Source organism: Coffea arabica, chromosome 5c, assembly GCF_036785885.1.
Source record: "Coffea arabica cultivar ET-39 chromosome 5c, Coffea Arabica ET-39 HiFi, whole genome shotgun sequence".
Lineage (NCBI taxonomy): Eukaryota > Viridiplantae > Streptophyta > Magnoliopsida > Gentianales > Rubiaceae > Coffea > Coffea arabica.
In genome coordinates, this window is record NC_092319.1 from 43,833,601 (window position 1) to 43,857,937 (window position 24,337).

A 24,337-nucleotide genomic window follows, 5' to 3' on the forward strand; every position below is an offset into this window, starting at 1 on the left:
TTTCTTAAGAAAAAAGAGAAATTACTATTAGAATTTTTGAGTTTGATAGATATCTTTCTTTCTGTTTTAATACAATATTTTACGACTGATCCTACATTAGGAGGAGAGGGGGGGATAGAGATGGATCCAACTAAGATATTGTAAATTCGAAAGGATTTTTTTTTTAATACAACATTTTTACAATTGATCCTACATTAGAGGAAGAAGAGAGGGGAAAAGAAATAGACCCAACTAAACCATTGAAATTTCAAAAAGAACATTTTTTTTATTGCAATATTTTTACAATTGATCGTATATTAAGGGAAGAGGGGAGAGGAATGAAGATGGATTCAGTCAAACTATTGAGAATTTGAAAATTCCTGAATGGAAAATGTAGGCAATGAATTTTGAATTCGTTACCTATACCAAGGAAGAACTTTTTATCTCTCCCTAGTGGCCAACAGAACTAATTCAGTTCAGTTCGATAGTTTGATAGATATCACTTCTTAGTTTTTTTTTTTTAATGTATTCTTTAAATTCTTTAAGACTTTTTTCTTCTTTACACTTTTGAAATATACTTTTGCAAGTTTATAAGAATTCATATTCCCAATTCTGCCAATTGACTCCTTGCTAATTCCATTGACTTATTAAGTACATGAAACCATTGAACTTCATCGGCGATCAACGGAAAAGTCAAACGCAATTTGGAGTAATTGTGTGTACTAGTAAAATTACAGGACACAAAAAGCACTGATATCATTCGGGGTTCGGTTCCGTGATTGTAGCCCAGTTGGGTGAGAGCCACGTCCAGGGATCGAATCCCCGGATAACATTTGGTCGGTGATGTTGGGCAGCCTCTCCTGGCCACGCACAATAAGGATTAGTTGGGATGTACTGGATTACCAGTTCATGACCCCAAATACCCTCTGTGATGACAAAAAAAAAAAAAGCACTAATATCATTACTCTCCACTAAATACATTAGGATCACTCATTCAAAAAAAAAAAAAAATTGAAAGAACACTAGGATCACCTAGGACACCATGTATTTCAAGAAATCTCCTTTTATGTGTCCCTCAAAATTGAAAGTAGAGCCTCATGGAGAGTAACTTGTATGCATTTGGGAAAGAATAATTACGTAGCAACAAAACTGTAATAATGTAGAACAACTCACTCTATAGTGTGTGTGTGTAGAGATCTCATGTTTATCAGTCTTGTTTTAGCTGTATATTTTAGAGATATGTGGTGGATATTAGTCTCAAACTCTAGCTGGAAACGTTGTTGGCTGGTTTTGCTTTAATGTAATATGATGCTTTGCTTGTCATATTCTGGTTGATAAAAGGCAAATGCGTGATAGCCAGACAAGCCATGCGTGCCTTTCTCTCTCTGTTTTTTTTTTTGTAGTGCTTAATTCCTGGGTAAGCAGTTGCTGGTATCGAATTGCGTAGACACCATTTTAAGATGAGTCGAAAGTCGAAACAGGTTGATGCAGCTAAGCGGAGCCCAGTTGTTAAATGCAAGTCATTGATGAGGTTAAAGTCCATTAATTCTCCGTGGACAAACTGGTGCAATATGCCCAAAACAAGCACCACTTTCACTGGCCCAATTTGATTGCATTATTAGCTGCAGCATGCATGCAGTGCCCAGCTGTAGTTGTCTGTCTCACTTAATATATTTCAAATGGGGTGTTGTCGACTCGAGTCGCACCGAGCTCGACTTGATTCTCCCGTGAAGACACCCAAATTCGAGTCCATGTCCGTTCAAGATATACAATTTATGCTCGAGCTCGATTCGATAGGGCTCGAATAGGTTGACTCGAAAGTTCGATCTCTTACTTAGAATTCACAGGCCCAAAATTTTCAAAATTCACAGCCATGATTTCACAACCGGCAGATTCATTGCATTTCAAATGAGAAGAGCCGCACAACAGACAGGAACCCTCTGAATCTGATGGGGCTATCAAGATCTTTGGTCAAAGATTACTACTACTACTACTAGTACTAAATTTTCTCTTGGCGCTGATCCTGCAAGTCCGGAAACCTGTCTTTGAAAATGCGCCACGTGTCAAGGTGAGATGGACAGCCAGCTGGCAAAGTTAAATCAAAACACGCATCCCAAGGGGTGGTTTCAAAAAACTTTCCAAGCTGTCGTCCGTACGCTCACAGGCCGAGGGTTGACCCAACAAACAAACGCCGAGTCCACTTAAATCAAATGCCAAACGTGTCATATTGCCCAGCCCAAACGTGCAGCGCACGTGGTCATTCACCGCGTGCTCCCCACAGCTGGCGCTTTGGTCCGGACTTCTAAGTTCTAAGTCGGCTGGCTAAACCTTATCCTCCTCCTTTTTGGAGCTGTGATATATCCACCCGGATTTCATCCAACCAGCTCTTAATCTAAACTTAATAATATCTTTTTGCATATAATAGGGACGTCCTTTTTTTTTTTTTTTTTTTTGGCTTTTGGAGCAGCCATCCATCATTTTCAAGATTGATGGCTCAGTAATTGAATACTCTAATCTCTTCTACCCTACACAACAAGAAAATCTCCTAGCTGATTAATATATTGTATGATGAGACGAACGAGGGGATAATAAATGATATTAAAGTTGAAAAAATAATTTATTAAGTAACTTTATAACGATTCTTTAATTTTTGACACGTAAACATGTCGTATTACAATAGAGTGAAGTTTAACTCTTAAAATTAATGATACATATAATAATTATGGAAAATATTGAATGAACTATTTAATAGTAATGCAAGTATTAGATTTTCATCATAAAATAAAATCCGTTATGACTGCAAACAAAATAGTAATGGGAATGACAAAAATTCATGCCCATGGTAAGTTTTAGAGTGTATTTGGACCATTTGAAAAAAAAAAAATAATTTATCTGTATTATAAATGCATTTTTCGTTCACTTTTTTTAATCATCTTTATCAAAATATTTCAATTATGAACTTTATTCCAGAGTGCACATTTACAGTAAAACAGCATTCACAACGTGAAAATCAGTATTCAGAATGCACATTTATTGGCTTGTGACATTAGTTGAGTGCTGTCGTGTGATACCAGAGATTCTTTTATTTCTTTGCACGTTTTGTTCCAAAAAAGAAAAAAAATTCAATATGAAATAAATTATTTTACTCTGAAATATTCTTCATTTTCCAGGGCCACTTTGCACTCTTTCTGGAGATCACTTATATTATATATATATATATACACATTTCATGCAAAGTCCATAATTATTTTCTATAGTTCTTTGAAATAGACCCAAATTTGACCCCAATACACCTCCAAAGATCAAAGCTTTCTCCCCGAAAAGATTCAAAAGATTCACCTGATTTAATAACAGAGGTCAGTTTCGCTTCTCAATTTCAGGATGTCTTTCATCCTTTTTCAATTTGAGTTTTGCAAATTTAGGGCTTTTGATAATTGGTTTTTCTCTTGTTCACGTTTTTCTCAGTTGGGCTTTGCTTAGATCACTAATTTATTCAATTACAGTAAACGGGTTTCTCTTTAATTGGCTTGATGTCTTGCTTTCTTCATTTTCTACTGCATTTGTTGAATTTTTAGTTGTAATTTAGTGTAGATTGTTTCTGAATTGATTCTTTTATGTGAAAAAGGTGTTCTTGGGCTCGTGCAGATAATTGAAAACTATCAATTTGAGGGGAAAAGAAGAATTTTGAGTTGTGGGGTTTAGGTTGGCGACTTTTGTTCTGAATTTTTTGGGGAGATAATACAGAACCTTGGAAAAATGTTGTCAAGATCGTATACTAATCTCTTAGATTTGGCATCCGGGAATATTCCGGTAATGGGTAGAGAGAAGGAAAGGAGAAGGTTTCCTAGGGTCATGACCGTGCCCGGAAGTATATGTGAGCTAGATGATGACCAGGCGCATAGTGTTGCGTCGGATAATCCGTCTTCAATAGCTGGTGATAGGATGATAGTTGTGTCAAATCAGTTGCCATTGAAAGCTAAGCGAAGACCTGATAATAAAGGATGGAGCTTTACTTGGAATGAGGATTCATTGCTTCTGAGGCTTAAAGATGGTTTGCCAGAAGATATGGAAGTGCAATACGTTGGGTCACTGTGCGTTGATGTTGATCCAATTGAACAAGATGATGTTGCCAATTATCTTTTGGAAAAATTTAAATGCGTGCCGACTTTTCTTCCGCCGAATATTGTGGAGAAGTATTACAACGGTTTCTGCAAGAAGCAGTTGTGGCCGCTCTTTCACTACATGCTGCCATTTTCTGCTGATAATGGAGGGCGGTTTGATCGTTCCATGTGGGAAGCATACGTGTCGGCCAACAAGATATTTTCGCAGAGAGTGATTGAGGTGCTAAATCCTGAGGATGACTTTGTTTGGATTCATGATTATCATTTAATGGTGTTGCCCACTTTCTTGAGGAGGCGCTTTACTCGATTGAGGATGGGGTTCTTCCTCCACAGTCCATTTCCTTCATCAGAGATATACAGGACACTTCCTGTTAGAGAAGAGATTCTTAAGGCTTTACTTAATTGCGATCTTATTGGTTTTCATACTTTTGACTATGCCCGGCACTTCCTCTCTTGTTGTAGTCGCATGATGGGCTTGGAGTATTTATCAAAAAGGGGTTATATAGGGTTGGATTACTTTGGTAGGACCGTTGGTATTAAAATCATGCCCGTTGGAATACATATGGGCCATGTTGAATCAGTGATGAAACTTGCTGATAAGGAGATGAGGTATGAAGAGCTGAAGAAGCAATTTGAAGGGAAAACCGTGTTGCTTGGGGTCGATGATATGGATATCTTCAAAGGCATCAATTTGAAAATCCTAGCTATGGAGAATATGCTCAAGCAACATTCGAAATGGCAAGGAAGGGCAGTGCTGCTTCAGATTTTAAATCCTGTTAGAGGAAGAGGGTTGGACTTGGAGCAAATACAGGCTGAAATACAGGAAAGCTGCAACAGGATCAATGAGAAATTTGGAAAGCCTGGATATCAACCTGTTGTTCTAATTGACAGGCCTGTGCCCATCTCAGAGAGAATGGCTTATTACAGGATTGCTGAGTGTGTTGTGGTAACTGCAGTAAGGGATGGGATGAACCTGACCCCATATGAATACATTGTTTGTAGACAGGGAATACCTGGTGCAGAAGCAGGCTCAGATTTGAGTGGAACCAAAAAGAGCATGCTGGTTGTTTCAGAATTCATTGGGTGTTCTCCTTCCCTTAGCGGGGCAATACGAGTCAACCCATGGAATGTTGAAGCAACTTCTGAGGCACTGAATGAGGCTATATCAATGTCTGACCAAGAGAAAGAACTGCGACATGAGAAGCATTATCGTTATGTAAGTACGCATGATGTGGCATATTGGGCAAGAAGCTTCCTGCAAGACTTGGAGAGGACATGTGCTGATCATTTTAGGAAGAGATCTTATGGCATAGGTTTGGGATTCGGGTTCAGAGTTGTAGCTCTGGATCCTAACTTTAGAAAGCTTTCAATTGATGATATTGTGTCAGCTTACACTAAGGCTCAGCATAGGGCCATATTGTTGGACTATGACGGGACTGTAATGCCTCAAAATTCCATCATCAAAACTCCAAACCCTGAAGTGCTCTCTATCTTGAACACACTCTGTGGGGATCCAAATAATGTGGTCTTCATAGTCAGCGGAAGGGGGAGGGACAGCTTAAGCAGATGGTTTGAGCCTTGCAAACAGCTGGGACTTGCAGCTGAACATGGCTACTTCTTAAGGTTTGGTTTCCTAGAACGTGTTTTTCTGGTTTCAAATTTTCATTGACATCTTTTATGGCTTCAGATGTTCCAGTGGTGCTGTCTTGTGTCCGGTTTGATGCCTTGAAATGGTTTTACACTGAAACTTCACATAGTTATCGTCTATTTTTGCTAATAATATATATAGAAGTATTCTTCTGATTGACGATTTGTTGTTCTTTATACTTGTCCTGGTAAGTAGGTTTACTGTTCACTCTCTTTGGGAATCCAATTGGAAGGCACTTATGAAGTTAATGAAGAAATGTGGTCAAAATTGATTCTGAGGGGCTTCTGGTTTTAAGCTTTGTGTCTTTAGGGTTTAATGGGGTTAGGTAAATAGTTAGCCTACACATTAATTCGCAACCTGTACAGCTTCTCTAATGATGGGGTCAGTGGTTAACTAAATACCCAGTAACTACTCAAGTAGTTTATAGAGGACCTTCATTTTGCTGGAGTAGTGAATGTTTTAGCTTCATTTCTTTTTCTCTCTTGACCAGATATTTTGTAAACGTTAATGCTTAAGTTGGAATGCAGTTAAGGATACTTGGTGGTTTCTAGGAGCCCATTATCTAGATATGGGTGCTAATGGAGCACTCCGGGTAAGGGTTTCTTGTGGAAAGAAATTAATTGGGATTGGACAATTTGGTACTGGAAATGCTATACACAGAACCAATAAACAACACAAAAAAAAAAAAAAAACAAAAAAGAACCAATAAAAAAACCACGTTTCCTTTGTTGTTGTTTTGCTCTATTACTAATTCTGCAAATTGGCAGGTGGTCACAACATAAAGACTGGGAGACCTGTGGTCAGAATTCTGAATTTGGATGGATGCAAATTGCTGAACCTGTAATGAAATCGTATACTGAGGCAACAGATGGTTCTTGCATTGAGAAGAAAGAAAGTGCTTTGGTCTGGCAGTATGGGGATGCAGACCCAGACTTTGGGTATTCTCAGGCAAAGGAGATGTTGGATCATCTTGAGAGCGTTTTAGCAAATGAGCCTGTTTCTGTAAAGAGTGGCCAGCATATCGTAGAAGTCAAGCCACAGGCATGTAGTTTGCTTCTTGATTTGCATGTTAACTATTTTATTCTACTTTTAGTTCTTATGTTTTGTCTACCTGTTTGATTGTCTTCTGCAAGCAGACTGGCCTGATTTTTATTGTAGCTCAGCAGAATTATGAATGATAATAAATGATGTTGAAGTCCTCATGAATTTATAAATGACAGTGAAGTCCCCAGCACTTATAGTGTTGGCATTATAAGAGTTACTAATAATTTTATAACTTTGCTTATGCAGTCCCATTCTTCATGTACTATATGAATCTATAAATGAAAATGAAATCCGCAGCCCTATACACTCATCAAGATCTGTTTAACCATTTGTAGTCACCCTTAGTGGGTTGTCTTTGTATTGTGAGGTCATTTATTTTCTTGTTGTGTTGTTTCCCAGTATGATTACTTGGTTGCTGCACTTTCATTTGGTTCTCTTTCCTTGTAACCTTCTTGGAATGTTAATCTCGTTGAGCATAGAGTGCGGAAGGAATTGGTGGATACTAGCTTCATAATTTACCTGATAGGTTGGGAATCATGTAGATGCGGAGTATGATTTTCCTTTGAGTGCAGCTACATCATTTAGCAATCTGGAGTTGATTATGTTTACTCGATCATTTTGCAATGGATTGTTTATATTATTTTATTGTATTAAATAGGGTTCCTTTTGCTTTCATTTCTTCTGTGTCCATTGCTTTTCATTAACATATGCATTGTGATTCTAATCTGATAATGGTTGGGATATGTTACACCTAATTAGACTACTGGTTATCTAAAACAACTGATTGATTTTGCCTCATAGTTTGAGAAGTAAATGTCTAATAAACAATTCAGCCAACTTGGTTACTGTGGGTCTCCAGCAGTATAGTGCAACACTTACACATTTGGCTTTGAATTTTGAACATCATAATTGGGAGTGTCTAATCCTTGTGTTCTTTCAGGGGGTCAGCAAAGGCTCAGTTGCAGAAAGAATATTTACATCCATGGTGGAGAAAGGGAAACAGGCTGATTTTGTGCTTTGCATTGGTGATGACAGATCTGATGAGGATATGTTTGAAATTATAGGCGCTGCAATATCAAGAAATATTCTTTCTTACAAAGCTGAAGTATTTGCCTGCACAGTTGGACAAAAACCGAGTAAAGCGAAATACTACTTGGATGACCCATCTGAGGTGATAAACATGCTTGACTCTCTTGCTGATGCCACTCATACTCCAGTTACCTCTGAAGATGAAACAGAAGATTCTTCCTGAAACAAATCATCAGGTTTCTTATTGATTTCTTCTACACATGGAGTTCCCGATTTGGTGGTGCATGTATGCTTAGAAGGGCATTAGGTTTGAGATTTAGGAAATCAAGTCTAGTAGTCTTCCCTTTCTGCTTTGCATTTATTTACCTCTTGTCTCTATTTCTTCAGTGCCTTCCAAGATAGATACCAATCCAGTGAGCAGAAGGCAAAGTTTTGTTTGGTGCGGAATTCTTTTTGGGGTGAATCTATTAGAAGTAGTTAGGATCTTGTGATGAATTTAATGACAGGAAGGTGTGATTTTGTGAGGTTAGATTTTAGTGCGTAACTCTGGACAGGATTTTAAGCGTGTTCTTGTGGTAAATGACAATAATTGTGCATTACTGAATCTGGTAATCAGAGAGATTGAGGCTGTCGTAACTAACATGGATGAAGTTTGGCGCTATTCCTCTTAATTAATGGAAGCAACATAATTTTGAATTTCTGAATATTCCTTGGCATCTTGTTGAGAATATAACATGTTATCTGCTTGAACTTCACATGCCGTAGATGAAAAGGATCCTTTGGCACTTGTGATACCATTTGGGAGTTGAGGCTTGATGCCCTCGTTGTAGACCCGAGATTGTTTATGGCCTCCAAAGGAGCAAATTACCTATGCATGAAGGGTTACCTACTGAATGAAGTCTGCCAAGTTCTGAAGCCAGAAAATCAGTATTAAATTGTTAGATCAAGGGGATTTGTATTTCTGCATTTGTCCTGCTTGACTGGAGAAGGAGGCCGCAATGTTCTTTTGGATGGCAATATTTGTACTAATGAAAGTAATGTGGATGCAAGAATTAGAATAATCATGACAATAATTCTGTTTGGCAGACATAGTTCACCCTGGATCTTAACTGTAGCATTGGCTTGTCACCCTTTTGAATTCTTTTTGAAATAAACATTGGTATATTGTTTATACATGTACATATTCTGGCATGCTGTTGTCCTCTTGAAGTTGAACATCCCAGTTCCATAAATCGGATTGTTTGTTTTGTCATATCTAGTTATTTCTGTTGGTCTTTCAGTTTCATTGTTGTATGATCAAAGGGTTGTTTTAGTGTACCGGGTTACAGGAGGAGTTTTGTACTACTTCGCTTAACATAAATGCTGTTTGCTCAGGGGCAAAATGTTTGATATGCTGTGTATTTTGCTGAACATCGAATACCGTACCACGCCTTTTCATCTTTCTGTGCACCAGCATTTTACCCGTCGGAAGATTCACACCGCCTACTTTGGGACCCAAAAAAGGAAGATAATACACCTTGGCGGCCAACATTTTGTCATTGTTCAAGACTAGATCTTGTTATTTTCAATCTGCTGCAATGAGGACGCTGTTCTGTTCGCTCTCCGACTTTGAAGTTTAAACAATTTGCTGTCAAAGAGTTTATCCTCGGAGTTTATACCATCACTAATATAATATTCTGCATCTCGGTTATACGTGTGTCTGATTCTGCAGTGATTGTAAAGTTAGTCATTACCCAAAAACATCATCAATGTTCACAACATGATCTGCCAACGCATGTATGAAGTTGAAGCTGATGTTTTAACTCCACTTCCATTACTCCTTCCAAGACATTCACTGCTGTGGACATGCAAGGCCTTCTTGTATGATCATCTTGCAGGCACCAAGCTGCGATTCTTATCATCCTCTCCACTTCCTCTGCATTATTCTTCATGTCCTGGTCAAAATTTCTCACAATGTCATGTAACTTGTTTTCTTTAGACTTCCACTGCAAGAGATTCAACGGATGCGAGCAAGATTCTGAGTGACTATCAACATTTCTCCTTCCACTTAATTATTTCAAGGAGGGCAATCCCAAAACTGTAGATATCGACTTTTTCTGTGATCTTCGTGAATTGCCATTCTGGAGCAATCTATCCTGGATTTCCTCTGATGGTTGTGACAACTTGGCTCTTGTCTCTGTCTATGACCTTAGACAGCCCGAAATCAGAGACTTTGCCGTTGAAGTTTTCATCCAGCAGGACCTTTTGTGGTTTTACATCAAGGTGGATGACTTTCTGGGAACGTTCTTCATGTAAATAAGCTAATCCTTTTGCTACATCAATTGCTATCCTCTTGCGGATCTGCCAATTCAGCTAATGCTTTGGGTCTCTGCTGAAAATCCATTTGTCCGGTGATCCATTAGGCACATATCCATATACCAGAAGCTGGTGAGATTTGTCCTTGCAATGTCCTATCAATTTCACGAGATTGAAATGATGGATGCTTCCAATTGTTTTTACTTCAGCCAAGAATCCCTTCATATCCAGACTTGGTTTCTCCAAATGCTTAACAGCAACGGAGGTTCCATCCTGTAACCTTCCCTTAAACACGCTCCCAAATCCTCCACCACCTAGCTTCTCCTCAAAATTGCTTGGTGCCACACGGAGTTCCTCGCACAAAAACCACATTGGCAGCCCTGGCATTTGTACGCTACTATCTTTCTCTCCTTCTGGCTGTCTTGGAGGTTTTATACTGCCTTCTACTTTTTCTTCCTTTCTTGAGATCAACATGTAGATTGTGCCAAGCAAACAATGAAAGTACATGCACTTACAACTAAAACAGGGATTCCCCTAAAGATCACTGCAACAGCAAAGCTGCCAACAAGAAATGAAGAACACCAATATCAACGGGAGGCAATACAAGCAACTTTTTCGCTGAAAGTGCTGAGGGTAGAATTGATGCTGGCATGTTATAACTTGTGGCACAGGGAGAAGAAGCAGGACTGAAATTTTTACTATTTTGCCTGACAAAAATCTGAGAATTTGTCTTCCCTTGAAAGAGGGAATTATACGTTCTTGCTAAGAATGCATAGCTGAATAGTGATTGTTTATCACACTATAAAGCTTCCAACTATCTGCCATTTGGACTCAAAGTGAATCGAGGTCATCCTTGACTCTTTGTGTCTCTCTTACGTATGCCCTTGTGTTGATAGCCAAGCAACTCTTCAAACATCGACTAGCAAGTAAAGATTTCTTCTTCCTTGTGGACCAGATTGCATGTCTAAACTGTAACCAAAAGTTTACATCTTGAAGGACAAATAATTTGCAATTTTCCAGTCAATGCCGGTTCACACTAGAAATTGGGAATTTTCAGAAATTTCGTTGTCAGTGGCAAGAGGCAACCAATAGATTACCTAGTGAGAGAGTAAAGATGAACTTGGAGAAGTCATGTCTTTCGATGTTAGTGAAACCATGAAATAGCAAAGTGCTCAGACTTCTAGAGGATATTCATCCGTCTTCTTTAGCCTTTCATCGGATTCGTTCAGGGAGGGAAGACCTTTTTTTTTTTCTTTTTTTTTTTTTTTTCATTTTTTTGTGGGTTTAAGAAAAAGCTGTTCATTCAGGGGACCCATCTGACATGAGGGGAGATTGATGAGAGGCTTTGTCACTCATATCTCAATCATTTACCTGCACAAGGAAATATATGAACTGAAGTCTTCCACATTGATCAAAGTTGATTCACAGAATTTTCCGCAAAAATGAATGAATTAAGATTGTTGACTTTTTTATTGTAGGAATATTGCTACATTCAGAGAAGAAAAAAGGCTTCATGGTAACTAAAATCCACAAAACTTTCGATTTTTCTAATGTAAGTTGTAATAATATGGTTACTGTCCGAGAAGAAAAATGATGATGATGGAAGTAACCGCTAACTAGTAAGAATGAATAAAGATTACACCTGTTCCCCTCACCAATAATCTCCACAAGAACAATATCCATTTTTGAAATGATGAAACCTACTATTATCTCGCACAATAATTTCCCGGTTTTTGACCTTCGATATGTACTTGATAGCAACATGACAATCGCTGCATACACGCAAATTCTTCATCACTCTGATCGGAAAGCCCTTTGGAGTGTTCATCAGAGCAAAAGCAATTGCCAGCTTCTCACTGTGGTGCACTAGGTTGTACTCCTTTTCCTCCACATCCATGTCATGCAACACTGAGCCAATATCAGGCACATAACCTTCTATTCTTATTTCTTCCATCAGTTCATTCAAGTAATTCTCAATCTCCTGTGCCAGCGGATGAGATTTATCACCCATAATGAACTGATAAATCTGGTTCTTTATCTCCAACCAGCTTATGCCTGGCTCCTTCTTCACATTTTGATCTCTCATTGCTTTTCGCAACTCTGAAACATCCTTCCATCTTCTGGTAGAGGCCTGAATATTTGCAAGGAGAACATAGGCGGAAGAATCTCGAGGATCAATTTTCAAAACTTCTTCACCTATCCTTTTAGCCATATCTGAATCTTTATGAATCTTACAGGCTGATAACAAAGTCTTCCATATAACAGCATCTGCCTTGATTGGCATTGATCTAATATAGCCTTCTGCCTCGTCTAAACAGCCTGATCTACCAAGTAGATCCACAACACATGTATAATGCTCTAATTGAGGCTCCAGTCCATACTTTTCCACCATCACCTTGAATAACTCAAGTCCCTTTTCTTTCATTCCGCAATGACTACAAGCATATAGTAAACTCAAGAAAGTGACATCATTCGGCTCCAAACCTTCGTGCTCCATCCTATCAAACAATTCCACAGCTTCCTTTCCTCTTCCGTGAAATCCATAAGCAGCAATTATAGAACTCCACAAAACAAGATCAGCTCCCTCTCTTTCCTCAAAAACCTTCACAGCATCATCCAAACAACCACTTCGTGAGTACATGCTAACTAATGAACTAATAACAGGAACGACAGAAAGGGCGCCAACCTTGATGACATCAGCATGAATCTGCTGGCCCTGCCCAAGTGTGGCCAGCTCAGAACATGAACTGATCACGCTCACAAATGTGATCTTATCCGGCCTAAACCCAGACATTCTCATTATGTTGTAAATATCCAAGGCACCCTCTGAACACCCATTTTGGGACCTCCCTGCAATAAGTGTATTGAGAACAGCCACACTATGCATCGGCATCAATCTAATAACTTTCTCCCCTTCCTTTAAGCTCCCTGATCTCATATACATATGACCTAACGAACTTCCAACAATCAAATTCATCTCGAAACCTGACTTAACCACATATCCATGAACTTGCTTTCCCTTATTCAAGTCCTTCAACCCAGCACACCCTCTCAAAACACTCCCAAGAGTGAATACATCAGGTAAAAATCCCAACTTGTGCATTCTGGAAAACAAACTCAACCCATCTTCGTTAAACTCGAACTGGACCGTACCAACGATCATCGCATTCCAAGTGGCTAAATTCCTATCACCCATTTCATCAAACAGCTTAAACGCACTATCCAAATCACCATGCTGAATGAACCCTCCAATTAAAATGTTAAACGACATAGTATTTCTGTTGGGCATTTTTTCGAACAGTGAGACTGCGGCGTCCAAACGGCCTAATTTGGAGTACGCATTGAGGAGATGGTTGACTACAAACTTTTCCTTGAAGCAGCCAGCCGTCAAGATGAGAGAATGGAGTTGCTTGGCAAGGGAGAAAGATTGGGTTTGGATGCATGCTTTTAGGAGGTCAGAAAAGAGAGGCGGATATGACCATATCAAAGAAGTGAAGTTGGTGAAGGCTTCGTCAATGTGGCCTCTTGAGCAGAGGTTTTTGAACTCTGCTGTTAATGATTTTGTGCTGAAAGAATGGGAGGTAAAATTATGGAGGGGAAGGCGAATTGTTGAAGTCAAAAGGCCCATGCATTTGTGTTGGTTCATAGGATTGTCCAACACCCAAGCAGACTGGCTGCATGAGGCAGCGTCACTGGATGCAAGTTTTTCTCCCTTGTTAGTACAAGCAACTGGTTACCATAGCAAATGAGCAAATTACTTTTGGATCCAAAACTTAATTGTTTGTGGCAGGTTACTTTCGTGTACATGCAAGACAACTCCTAAACATTATTAAACTATTGGATCAAATTATGTTTATACTTTACTGTTAATGCAGAGTAATCTTTTAAACGTTACTTTTAAAAAATTTGCGTTAATTTTAACATCGAGGTATCAATTAAGAAAGTGCCAGCAAATTTACATCCAACACTTTTGAGTCTAGAATAATTTTAACAAGATACAATTGGATTGAAGCTTTAACATAATTCAACTAGAATGAAGTTTTCAACTTATGTAACTTGTAGTTATAGACTCTGAGATTTTCAAGAACCACATGCCTGATGATGAGTTAATATTTGGACATTAAATGCATCATTTTCAGAGAAGCAGGTCAAAGAACATGCATGCTTTCACTTTCCTTTTAGAAGAGGTATTGACCATAATTCATGCTTCACAAGGGTATGATATATATGTTGCTTAACCATTTGCCATCAGCACATTGATGTTAGGCCAATACCCACAAGGAGAAGATGAAACTACTATCTTGATGGTGACATACAATGGAAGGTGAATCTGAATTCTGCACATTCTACTTACAATTAATAGCAAATTACACGTACATTATGCAAAATTTGGGAATATTGTACACTCAATGAACTGAAGATGTATAATCAAGCTTAACTACTATGTACTACTTGGTGCAATTATACAGCTACTGGTGTTGGTACAGCAGGAGGAACCCTGTTCTCAGCTGGAATTTCGACAAACTCAGAGAGGATTGCTCGGAATTCATCTCCAGTCAACGTCTCTTTCTCAAGGAGGACTTCAACAATTTTATCAATTGCTTCGCGGTTATTCCTAATGTGGATTAAAGCAACCTCATACGCAGTATCTGAAATTCTCTTGACAGCAGCATCAATGTCTTCAGCAAGCTTCTCGGACATTGAATTCCTAGCCATCATTCGCATAATGACGTCGCCACTTTGAGCTGATGAGTCCATCAAAGACCACGGGCCAATATCTGACATGCCAAAGGTGACCACCATCTGCAAAAAAGATTGAACACCTAATTTATTTCCACAGAAGTAGAAATGTTCAATGTACAAATAATGTATGTAAAACTACAAAGGAACGTGGCCAATTGATTGTTCTAAGATCATTCTGAAGTACTTAAAAGTATTCTAGGAGAAATCCTTCCAACAGGCGGTTTGAGCTGCCTAATCCAGTTCTTTGGAAGTTTAGGTAGAGGACTTTGACCATTCTCTGTGCTTTTCAATCCCTCAAAACTAAAAGATTATAGAAATTGGCTACAGAACTTGCAGCATTGTGACTGATTTGAAAGGATTCAAAATGATTGTTGAATTCCTCAAAGAAGTCTAGCCACCATAGAATGATAAGTAAAGAAAAATGTTTGAAAAGAGGAAAGACTGATACACCTGTTTGGCCAAACCAGTAATCTGATACAAATCACCAGCAGCACCTGTTGTCACCTCAGGCTCGCCAAAGATCACTTCCTCAGCAGCTCTTCCACCAAGCCCCCCAACAATTCTAGCAAAGAGTTGCTGCTTGGAGATCAAGGTTGGGTCATCTGCAGGAATAAACCAGGTCAGACCCCGAGCCTGACCACGTGGGACTAGGGTGACCTTCTGAACAGCATCATGCCCTGGAGTGAGAGTTCTGGATAATAACAAACTTGAGACATTAGTCTAGACTCTAGAGTCTGTATAAACAATTCTACTTGATCTTACCAAAAAAAAAAAAAAAGGAATCGGCTCCAATCAGGTAGATATCAGGAAGATCACAATTTTCTTAGATCTTAATCCACACATCTCTCAACAGCATTAAGTTAATCCATTCATGTCTAATGACTTGATTTGCATACTTGAAATCTCATGTAAAACTAACACCAAGCCACCAACTAGATCTAAAGAATTTTATCCTATATTGTTCAACTTGTGTGCTTCTTTGTGAATCAGAAGTGAAGCAAGGATATGAGCTCAAAATGCATAGATTCAGAACTGAGCATGAAAATCAGCTAATGATTGTCAAAAATCTGAAGAAGTCAAGCTCCAATAAATACTATCATGACTATCATCACATAGAAATAGTGACTAAAGTTCAGTATCAAGGACAGATCTTAGGAAAGTGCCAAACCAGGGATGCAAGCTCAAAACACTGGAATGTCTTAATCTCTAATAACATACGCAGGTCCCCCCATTTCCAGTAATATGAGAAAAAATGAAAAATCATTCACTTCATAGAATCCATAAAGTTTGACTTAAGGCTTAATTGTTCAGGTGCTGAATAACGATTACAAGAGGCAGCAGGGTGAAAAGTGATAATTAATATAAAAAACAACTTGCCAAAGTTTGTATTCCACCAGACTGTAGACTTGATAACCATGGGAGGATGTAAGCTTTCGCCTTAATTTATTTATTTATTATTTTTTTTTCAAAGATGACTTGTCAGGATAAAACACCTCGAATTAATTAAGACAAGCTTGACAATCTCAAAACTTACCCACAGACAGCATGCCCAACTTCATGGTATGCAACCAGACTTTTGCTCTTGCCATCAGTCATAACTGTCCCTTCCATTCCTGCAACTATTCTATCAATTGAATCGTCGATCTCTTTTGATGAGATTGCTGCCTTCCCACGTCGGCCAGCCAAGATAGCAGCCTCATTTAAGAGATTAGCAAGATCTGCTCCACTAAAACCAGGTGTTCTCATGGCTATCACTTCAAGAGACACATCTGAATCAAATTTTTTATTGCTAGCATGAACTTTCAGAATTTCTGTTCTTCCCCGAATATCTGGCACATCAACGGTTACCTGTGCAAGAGCATGAAATTAAATATATTGCATTAAACAAGTATTTTCCATTAAACCTCAGTTTGAGGAGTGAGAATCACTGAAGGAGCTATACCTGTCTATCAAAACGTCCTGGTCTCAACAGGGCAGAGTCAAGAATGTCAGCACGGTTAGTAGCCGCAATTACAATAATGCCAGTGTTTCCTTCAAAACCATCCATTTCTGTCAAAAGCTGGTTGAGGGTCTGTTCTCTTTCATCGTTGCCTCCTCCAATGCCAGTTCCTCTTTGGCGCCCAACAGCATCAATTTCATCAACAAATACAATGCATGGAGCGTTCTCCTTCGCTTTCTTGAAAAGATCACGGACACGAGAGGCACCAACACCAACAAACATCTCTACGAACTCTGAACCTGAAATCGAGAAAAATGGAACACCCGCTTCACCAGCAATAGCTTTAGCCAGGAGGGTCTTTCCAGTACCTGGAGGACCAACAAGAAGGACCCCCTTAGGGATACGAGCTCCCACGGCAGTAAACCTTTCAGGCTTCTTCAAGAACTCCACAACCTCCATAAAATCTTGTTTTGCTTCATCCACCCCTGCAACATCATCAAAGGTCACACCAGTGTTTGGTTCCATTTGGAACTTGGCTTTTGATTGACCAAAGGCCAATGGAAAACCGGGCCCACCAGGACCACCCATCCCTCCAGAAGATCGCCTTGAAAGTAGGAATAGACCTCCAATCAAGATCAGTGGGAAGGCCAAGTTTCCAATCAAGTTGAACAACAGAGAACCAGAGTCCTCTTGAGCATTGTGAGCAGCAAAGTCAATGTTCTTTTCTCTAAATTTCTGAAGAAGCTCTTGTGGAAGTCCTGGAAGTTGCACACGAACTCTCTGCACCCGGTTACCCAACTCAGGGGAGACTGCCTCAACAATAGCAATAGTTCCATTTTCATACAGATCTACTCTATTCACTCTATCCTTGTCCAAATACTCCAAAAATCTAGAATAAGACATCCTTGAATTAGAAACCCCTTGCTCATCGGCATAAGCTTTTCCATCATTAAGTAATGCTGCTCCACCTAATCCTACATTTCCCAGCAACAGTTTCAGGAAGCCTCTCCTCCCTTCATGTGATCTCTGGTCAAGGGATGATTTTACTATGATGACCTTAGATCTTCTACTCAGTGATGGGAGGTTTGAGGCTAAGCAAAGCTGCCTGCCATATATTTCTTTGCTAAAACCAGAATGGGAAGATAGACCATTTCCCACTACAGATACTGATGATGATGCCATCTGTAAGAGAAGCATAGGAATGAAAACAGAAACTACTAAGTATATACACCAGAAACTGATTTAATTACAAGAAGGTGGAACTAATATTGCTAAAACAGAATTATCCACAGCAGGGCACCCAGTTTGCCGTTACTACAGCTAGAGGATTGAAATATTTGCACCTTAAAAGCTCGTTCAACTGATATAATTATGATTCCAAGATGATGGATCTTACTGACGTTAAAGCAAAGCGATGCAATACTTGAGCTTATCATGTACAATTATCAACTTCCGCTCACTGTATCATTTCATTTGGTAAGCTTTAGCAATATTGAAAAATCTCACATCAGTAGTACTATATGCAATACTTAGAAGTTGAGTTGCCACTCGATTTAATTGCTTACATTACTAGAAAGGAACGAAACAAAAATTTTTTTTTTTTTCTTCAGAACTGAATTAAAAAGGTACTAAAAAAAGCTAGAATATCACACACCAAATAAGTCCATTCATCTAAATCTTCAATATCCACAACTTTAGTCTAACAATTGACTGGATACCAAAATTGAGGAAAAGCCCTGAATTTAACCAACCAAATAAAAGCTTACATATTCACTCCTTATTATTTATGAAACTAAGGCGACTTGAAAAAAAAAAAGAGACGAACTCTACATTGGTTCTTCCTACATTCCAGCTTGACCAAAAAAAAAAAAAAAGCTCAAACCATAGCCAACGGAATTATCCTAGCGGCAGTATGCTAAATTATCCGACGAAGTTTTCCTTCCCGTACCCAAAGACAACAAACAAAAATATTGAAATAGGAAAACTCAACATTTAAATCCAAAATTTCTCTTTTTCTTCACAAGCCCATTTTGCAAAATCAATAGATAGAGCAATTTCCTTTGCCTATCCACATGTGCTATACTCACTTATATAAAGAGTTGCCTGCGTCAATAAGCCACTAATCCACTAACCAATCGAAAAGTTCTTTACTTTCACTTAATTCTCAACAATTCTAGCACAAACATCGAAGGATGCAAGAAACAAGACTCAAACTTTAGTAATCCCAACCAACAAGAAACAACAGAGCTAAATTTCACAAATCAATAACCCGCAAGCGCAAAAAATCAAGAAATAAAAACAAAGAAATTCTGAGAAGATTGAAATACCAGTCAGGTAAATGGGCTGTAGGACTTCGGAGTAGTAGGAGGAGGAAAGAAACTGACTATCGAGAGAGGGAAGCAATCGTTAAAGAAGGGACTTAAAGGAAATGGATGTGGTTTGGAAAACGTAGACGTGGCACTATTTCAGTTGCTGATAGATTTGTCTACAATTTCTTTTTCTTTTTTTTTTTTTTTGAAGGAGTTTGTTTACAATTTCCACCTTGCAAAGATTTTTTTTCCTTGTTTGGCATTTTCTTCAAGACTTTATACCTGCCCCATGCTTGACTTCAAAGTTCAAACCCTTTTTTATTTCAGTCCTGAAGTTTAAGATATAACGCTGGAAAAAAGAGCTATCTGGGACCAAAGACGTGTTTTTTTTTTAAAAATTAATCTAAATAAGGGTAATTCTAAGGTCCAGGGCCCTGTTTTGGACACGGGGATCCATTTCCTCCACTATCACAATTTGGATTATAGAGAAAATTAAAGGTGGGAGGTGGACAAGTTTGAAATTTGACTGGTGGGTATTAATTTTGGGCACATATTTTAACAAGTAAAAAAATTTGCTATGTTTTTTAATGTCTACATTCGTTGTTTTAGCGTTTATTTTTGTTGTATTAGTATTTACATTATTGTATCATGCAGTTGCCACTATCAGTTGTTTTAGTGTTCTTTCAGAACCTTAAGCAAATAATTGGATGCTTATCTTTTTTGTGTGTTCATGATTGGATTACGAAATCCTAATTAAGCACCAGAAGTGAATGGATCCCTTTTTTCTTTTCTGCCAACTAACAAAGCAACACAATCAATAATTAGTTTTCTGTTCTCCCCTGTTTCCTTTGACATGTAGAGAAGTGCAAGCATTGAGTTCCAGTTAGTTAGACAGATGAATCGGATTTCTTGATCCGCAGATGTGAATGTGTGAAAAAATCCAGTGCATTTTCACATTGTTCCAGATGGGATTTTCAGAAACAATGAAACATCAGTGACTGCTGACTGATTGGTCCTGGTAATTCTGTTAGCTCTTTGGTAAACTATCTGCATTGATCGTATTCAAGGATTGGCCAGATGCTGTCACATATGAGGTACTTGCTATAGAAGTGTCTCTAGCTGCTTGTTTTTCTTTCTGAACCAGGGGATTCGTGCAACTCTCTGGAACTCAACTGGAACAATCTTTGAACTGTATAATTTGCAGAGCTTATGTCTCAATTGATTTTCATCTAAATGGAGACACTACTCAAATACTACTAAAGAATCTTAGAAATTTGGAAAAGAGCTTCGACTAGAATCTGAAGCACAAGGAAAAATGGACAGGGGAAATTAATCCTTTTCTAGTCAATCAATCCAAGTTCTACCTAGTCTTGCCTGGAAAAGTAAATGCATCCTAGCTAGCATCAGGCCGCTGCAGATTTCTGATGCAAATGACACCATTTCTATGATTATGGGAAAGAGTGAACTGCTTAATTTTTGTAATGGAATATTAAAGTGTTGATTGGTTGCATCTTTTGGAGCTTCTAGCATAGCCAATTATTTCTCAACTGACAAATTATTGCAGGCTGGTTATATCAAGAAGCACTAGGCAGAGCTCCTTGGAAGAAAATAGTTACAGAGCCATCCCCATCCTAATGGAAATATCGGGGTGTTGCATGCCTAGTTTCAGTTTTCAGTTTTAGAACACTCATCATGTGTGCAGTGATCGTAACTCGACAAAACAAGCAAATATGGAAGAAATCACATCGCAAGCATTAGGCAATCCAGAAAGAAAGCGGATAGGATTCACCATCCCAAGAAAAGCACACCACGAGGTTAAATTTGATCTGTTGCTTCCACCAAAAAATACAGTAAAAATTATGTTGCACAAGCATAAAATCAGATGGCAGCCCAAAACTCACCGGAAACTCATTCACTGTGGAAAATGCAACAAAGTGCTTGAAACTGTGTTTTCTTGATTTTTAGTAGTCTTTTTTACAAGATAATCATTCTATCAACTGAACAGCAGCTATTGCAGGTATCTTTTCTCTCAACTTTTGTGTTAGAGCTACTCGGACTGTCATTACGCCTGCTGCAGGGCCACTTAACCGAACTTTCACCACGTAGTCATTAATCTGAACGAGCTCCAGTTCTCCACCACCTGTGCCAGCCAGATAGGGTCTAATCTCTGAAAGAACCTGCATAATTCCAAAGCCTACCTCTCTTAGCAGCAATGACTAAAGACTCCTTTAATCAATCACAGACGCAAGAGTACCTAAGAGATGGAATAAAGAAATAAAAACATTCAAAACGAACATTAATCAGGTTATTTGCACAATATGTGATGTTCCAGAGTTCCTGAGATGCATGGAACTTGAAAGCAGATGAATTTCATACGGCTTCTATGAAGATTAGGCAGAATTCAGTTCCAAAGTAACATAAAGACTCGTGTAAAATCACAACCAATCAACTCAAATGCAATCCTAAGAAGAGAGCAGTAGACTACATATGTGGAGGCTAGGAGGCTTAGATTTGTCTATGTGAGAATAATGATGGGGGAAAAAGACGAAAATCACATTTCTCACCAAGGAAATGGTTCAAATGAAAGAGCTGCACACTATCAGCAATGCAGCCAACTAGCTAACTTGATTGGCTGACAAGTAATAAGGCATAGTTTTGCAGTATTGGTTTGACAAGAAAAAAGACAATTTTACAAGTAGGCCAATTTTTTCTTTATATCCAACAGATGTGAAATCCATTCATTCTTTCAGGTCTCCACCGCAAACATATATGAATATCATTAGCAACAGCAATAAATTTTCTGTGAGTTATGACAACAGAATTATTTTTTTCTTTTGTTTGGTGGGAATATAAAATGCAGGTGATTGGATAGATGTCCATAAACAAGAAGGTCCAGAACAATATTGAAACACACAGTGAATTTGTTGCTCTATCTTAGCTTATTGTCAATTACCTTCTCAACGTTCTCCCCATTCAATTCAAGGCCAGTTTCCGTATCAACAATCTGTTCCACTTCTAGTATTTCTGGAATCTTATCACGAAGCCGAGTTTCAATCCCCATCTTCAGTGTCATTGTTGAACTAGGACAAGACCCGCATGCTCCTTGCAGCTTTAATACAACCACAAGACCATCAATCTCATGTAAGGCTACGTTTCCTCCGTCAGCCATTAGGCCTGGCCTTACTTCATCCAATACCTTCTCAACATTCTCCTCAGTAAGTGGCAGTACACAACTAGGTGAAACCACAGTCCCTTCAACATCAGTAAACGAAGACTTAATAGAACAGTTTGATCATCCTCGCCGAAGTTGTTCAAAGGACAATATAATTTTTTGAATCTCTTATTTACCTGCATGCTTTCTATGTCTTTGATTTGAATTGAAACCAAGCAAGTGCCCAGTTTTGAATTGCCCTCTTAGAAATGAAGATTGTTTTGATGCAATTGAGCAGCTATCCGAGCAGGGATTCTTCAGAATTTCCAAGAAATAACAGAAAAATATCACATTAGTAAGCCATAATTTGATACTTCAAGGAAACTGAATATGCAAGATCATGTTCGTATTCCAAACGGTTGATTATGGAAGTAAAGTTTATACCTTGAGGAGGGATAAACAGGCAGGAGAGGAATGCTGTGATGAATGGTGTGTTATTAATGAGGTTGGTATTGGTTTGAGAAAATTGGTTTGGGAGTTGGCACCAGAGAATGCATCCATCATGTGCTATCCTTTTCAGAATGCAAAGATGAGAGCTCCCATTTTAGTTTGTTTGATGATTTACAGAACAAAATACTCCCTTTTGACAGTAGTTCAGTAGGAAGTGGCATTTGTGCGTTAGGGAAAGAATCTTCTAAGTGATTGAGAACATCTTGATTGGCTGATGAGGGAAAAAGATCGAAGAAAATTTCGGATGGGAAGCGTTTTGAGAGTCGAGATTCTCACACCAGTTTGTATGGATAGAATCTGAGCTTAATCTAGGGGCGATGTGAAGCCACGTCAAGATTTTAATCTAGGGGCGATGTAAAGCCACGTCGATATTTTACTTACTGAAACGTGAAACAGATCTAGGAGAAGACAAAAAAAGGAAAAAAAAAAAAAAAGGGAAATTTACAAAAGCCCAAAAAGAAAAAACAGAGATGGACAAACTTCGGAAATTTTGGGTTTCAAAATGATCAGAGGGCCGATTCCAATTTCCACCAGCCCCAAGCTTTCGACTGGCATGAAATCCCGATCTTGAAGCACTGCCTTGTGCTTATCATTCTCATAGAAAAGAAAAAAGAAGGGATAATTTCAGAAACCTCACTTGATGTTTTTAACAATTTCACTCGGTTCCCTTTAGGTTTAAAAAATTATACTTACCTCCCTAGACATAGTAAATACTTATAATGCCATCCACTTGGTAGATAATTTTAAATTTAAGCTAATATATTTACAAAATCCCAAAAAAAATCTATTTTCCTATCTCTTGTCTATTTTTTACTCTTCTTTTTTCTAGTCAATATAATCTCTTTTTATTGTTTTCAATTTTGTGGATATTAGAAAATTGAAATTACAAAATCAGTAGAGGGAGTAGATTATGTGTCAAATTAGAAAGAAATGAAGTGACTCGCAGTAATGGAGAAATAAATAATGGAATTGATGATTGAAATAGGAAGAAAAACTAAAGATGTGGAATTTTTCATATTTTGTTTATTGTCAAGAAAAACCTTTATAAAATGTCAATAATTACACAAGGACTTTTTTCATTGGATTAGAAATTTTTTATTTTGACTTTATTGTGGAGGTAGAATTTACTCTTTACTTTTGAGATATTAATATTTTTAATGCCATAGGAGGGTTGTAATGGTAGATTTAAGTCAGATTAGCATGTATTAAAAACGTATTTGAGCATTGATATTTAATTTTAGAGGTATAAAATTGATTGTCAATACGGTTTGTGTGTGTGTTTTTTTTTTTTTTTTTTTTTTTTTGCGTGTCAAGTTTTGATACTATATATGCAATTTGGAATCTTTTGGACGGTTACTTGATTTTAGAATTTATGTTTGGATGATTGTTAGGGATTAAACTTGTTGATTTGTACAAAGTGTGGAAGAAAATAATTGAGTTTAGTTTTGCACAAAAAGGCAATTTAGAATTTTTGTGAGAAAATCTATCTTGTTCGACCTACATTGTTACTAAACAGTAAAAGTAAGGGAGGTATATGTAATTTTTAAAACTTAGGGAAGCTCTCTGTAA

The 24,337-nt window shown here is 38.1% G+C and overlaps 4 protein-coding genes and 1 pseudogene across 8 annotated transcripts; 1 reads left to right on the forward strand and 4 right to left on the reverse strand.

Annotated features, from left to right (window-relative positions):
- Positions 1-3,159: 3,159 nt before the first annotated feature.
- LOC140007780 (probable alpha,alpha-trehalose-phosphate synthase [UDP-forming] 7) lies at positions 3,160-10,984 on the forward strand. Of its 3 annotated transcripts, none has more exons than XM_072051055.1 (5): positions 3,160-3,335; positions 3,605-5,723; positions 6,516-6,789; positions 7,733-8,057; positions 9,196-10,984. In XM_072051055.1, the coding sequence occupies exons 2-4, from the start codon at positions 3,736-3,738 to the stop codon at positions 8,042-8,044; spliced, it is 2,574 nt and encodes an 857-aa protein (XP_071907156.1). In that variant the 5' UTR covers positions 3,160-3,335; positions 3,605-3,735; the 3' UTR covers positions 8,045-8,057; positions 9,196-10,984. The 3 variants fall into 3 exon arrangements, with proteins under 3 accessions (XP_071907156.1, XP_071907154.1, XP_071907155.1); XM_072051053.1 differs by lacking the exon at positions 9,196-10,984 and adding an exon at positions 8,587-8,745 and having other exon boundaries at positions 3,198-3,335; XM_072051054.1 differs by lacking the exon at positions 9,196-10,984 and having other exon boundaries at positions 3,199-3,335; positions 3,625-5,723; positions 7,733-8,257.
- Positions 9,952-10,623, reverse strand: LOC140007781 (G-type lectin S-receptor-like serine/threonine-protein kinase SD2-5; annotated as a pseudogene).
- A 575-nt stretch (positions 10,985-11,559) lies between the features above and the next one.
- Positions 11,560-13,869, reverse strand: LOC113690913 (pentatricopeptide repeat-containing protein At2g41080-like). 2 transcript variants are annotated; one of them, XM_072051056.1, is made up of 2 exons: positions 12,803-13,869; positions 11,560-12,718 (listed from the first exon to the last, which is right to left on the reverse strand). In XM_072051056.1, exons 1-2 carry the CDS (start codon positions 13,760-13,762, stop codon positions 11,768-11,770), a joined length of 1,911 nt encoding a protein of 636 aa, XP_071907157.1. In that variant the 5' UTR covers positions 13,763-13,869; the 3' UTR covers positions 11,560-11,767. The 2 variants fall into 2 exon arrangements, with proteins under 2 accessions (XP_071907157.1, XP_027064841.1); XM_027209040.2 differs by having other exon boundaries at positions 11,560-13,868.
- Positions 13,870-14,441: 572 nt separating this feature from the next.
- On the reverse strand, positions 14,442-19,265 carry LOC113690226 (ATP-dependent zinc metalloprotease FTSH 2, chloroplastic). Its single transcript, XM_027208059.2, has 5 exons — positions 19,126-19,265; positions 16,802-17,980; positions 16,394-16,707; positions 15,310-15,550; positions 14,442-14,919 (listed from the first exon to the last, which is right to left on the reverse strand). Exons 2-5 carry the CDS (start codon positions 17,978-17,980, stop codon positions 14,578-14,580), a joined length of 2,076 nt encoding a protein of 691 aa, XP_027063860.2. The 5' UTR covers positions 19,126-19,265; the 3' UTR covers positions 14,442-14,577.
- A 1,725-nt stretch (positions 19,266-20,990) lies between these two features.
- Positions 20,991-23,049, reverse strand: LOC113689490 (nifU-like protein 3, chloroplastic). 2 transcript variants are annotated; one of them, XM_072051057.1, is made up of 4 exons: positions 22,703-23,046; positions 22,456-22,573; positions 22,061-22,359; positions 20,991-21,284 (listed from the first exon to the last, which is right to left on the reverse strand). In XM_072051057.1, exons 1-4 carry the CDS (start codon positions 22,820-22,822, stop codon positions 21,093-21,095), a joined length of 729 nt encoding a protein of 242 aa, XP_071907158.1. In that variant the 5' UTR covers positions 22,823-23,046; the 3' UTR covers positions 20,991-21,092. The 2 variants fall into 2 exon arrangements, with proteins under 2 accessions (XP_071907158.1, XP_027063061.2); XM_027207260.2 differs by having other exon boundaries at positions 21,130-21,361; positions 22,703-23,049.
- Positions 23,050-24,337: the final 1,288 nt, after the last annotated feature.

What these genes read in the sequence shown, in the direction of transcription:
- LOC140007780 (XM_072051055.1), top strand. Translation starts at nt 3,736, where the DNA reads ATGTTGTCAAGATCGTATACTAATCTCTTAGATTTGGCATCCGGGAAT. An exon ending in GAACATGGCTACTTCTTAAG is followed by an intron (nt 5,724 to 6,515) that starts GTTTGGTTTCCT and finishes GCAAATTGGCAG; the next exon opens with GTGGTCACAACATAAAGACT. An exon ending in TCGTAGAAGTCAAGCCACAG is followed by an intron (nt 6,790 to 7,732) that starts GCATGTAGTTTG and finishes GTGTTCTTTCAG; the next exon opens with GGGGTCAGCAAAGGCTCAGT.
- LOC113690913 (XM_027209040.2), bottom strand. Translation starts at nt 13,762, where the DNA reads ATGAACCAACACAAATGCATGGGCCTTTTGACTTCAACAATTCGCCTT.
- LOC113690226 (XM_027208059.2), bottom strand. Translation starts at nt 17,980, where the DNA reads ATGGCATCATCATCAGTATCTGTAGTGGGAAATGGTCTATCTTCCCAT. An exon ending in CAGGACGTTTTGATAGACAG is followed by an intron (nt 16,708 to 16,801) that starts GTATAGCTCCTT and finishes GCTCTTGCACAG; the next exon opens with GTAACCGTTGATGTGCCAGA. An exon ending in GTTGGGCATGCTGTCTGTGG is followed by an intron (nt 15,551 to 16,393) that starts GTAAGTTTTGAG and finishes GTTATTATCCAG; the next exon opens with AACTCTCACTCCAGGGCATG.
- LOC113689490 (XM_072051057.1), bottom strand. Translation starts at nt 22,822, where the DNA reads ATGATGGATGCATTCTCTGGTGCCAACTCCCAAACCAATTTTCTCAAA. An exon ending in CCTGTTTATCCCTCCTCAAG is followed by an intron (nt 22,574 to 22,702) that starts GTATAAACTTTA and finishes GAAATTCTGAAG; the next exon opens with AATCCCTGCTCGGATAGCTG. An exon ending in AAGACATAGAAAGCATGCAG is followed by an intron (nt 22,360 to 22,455) that starts GTAAATAAGAGA and finishes CTGATGTTGAAG; the next exon opens with GGACTGTGGTTTCACCTAGT.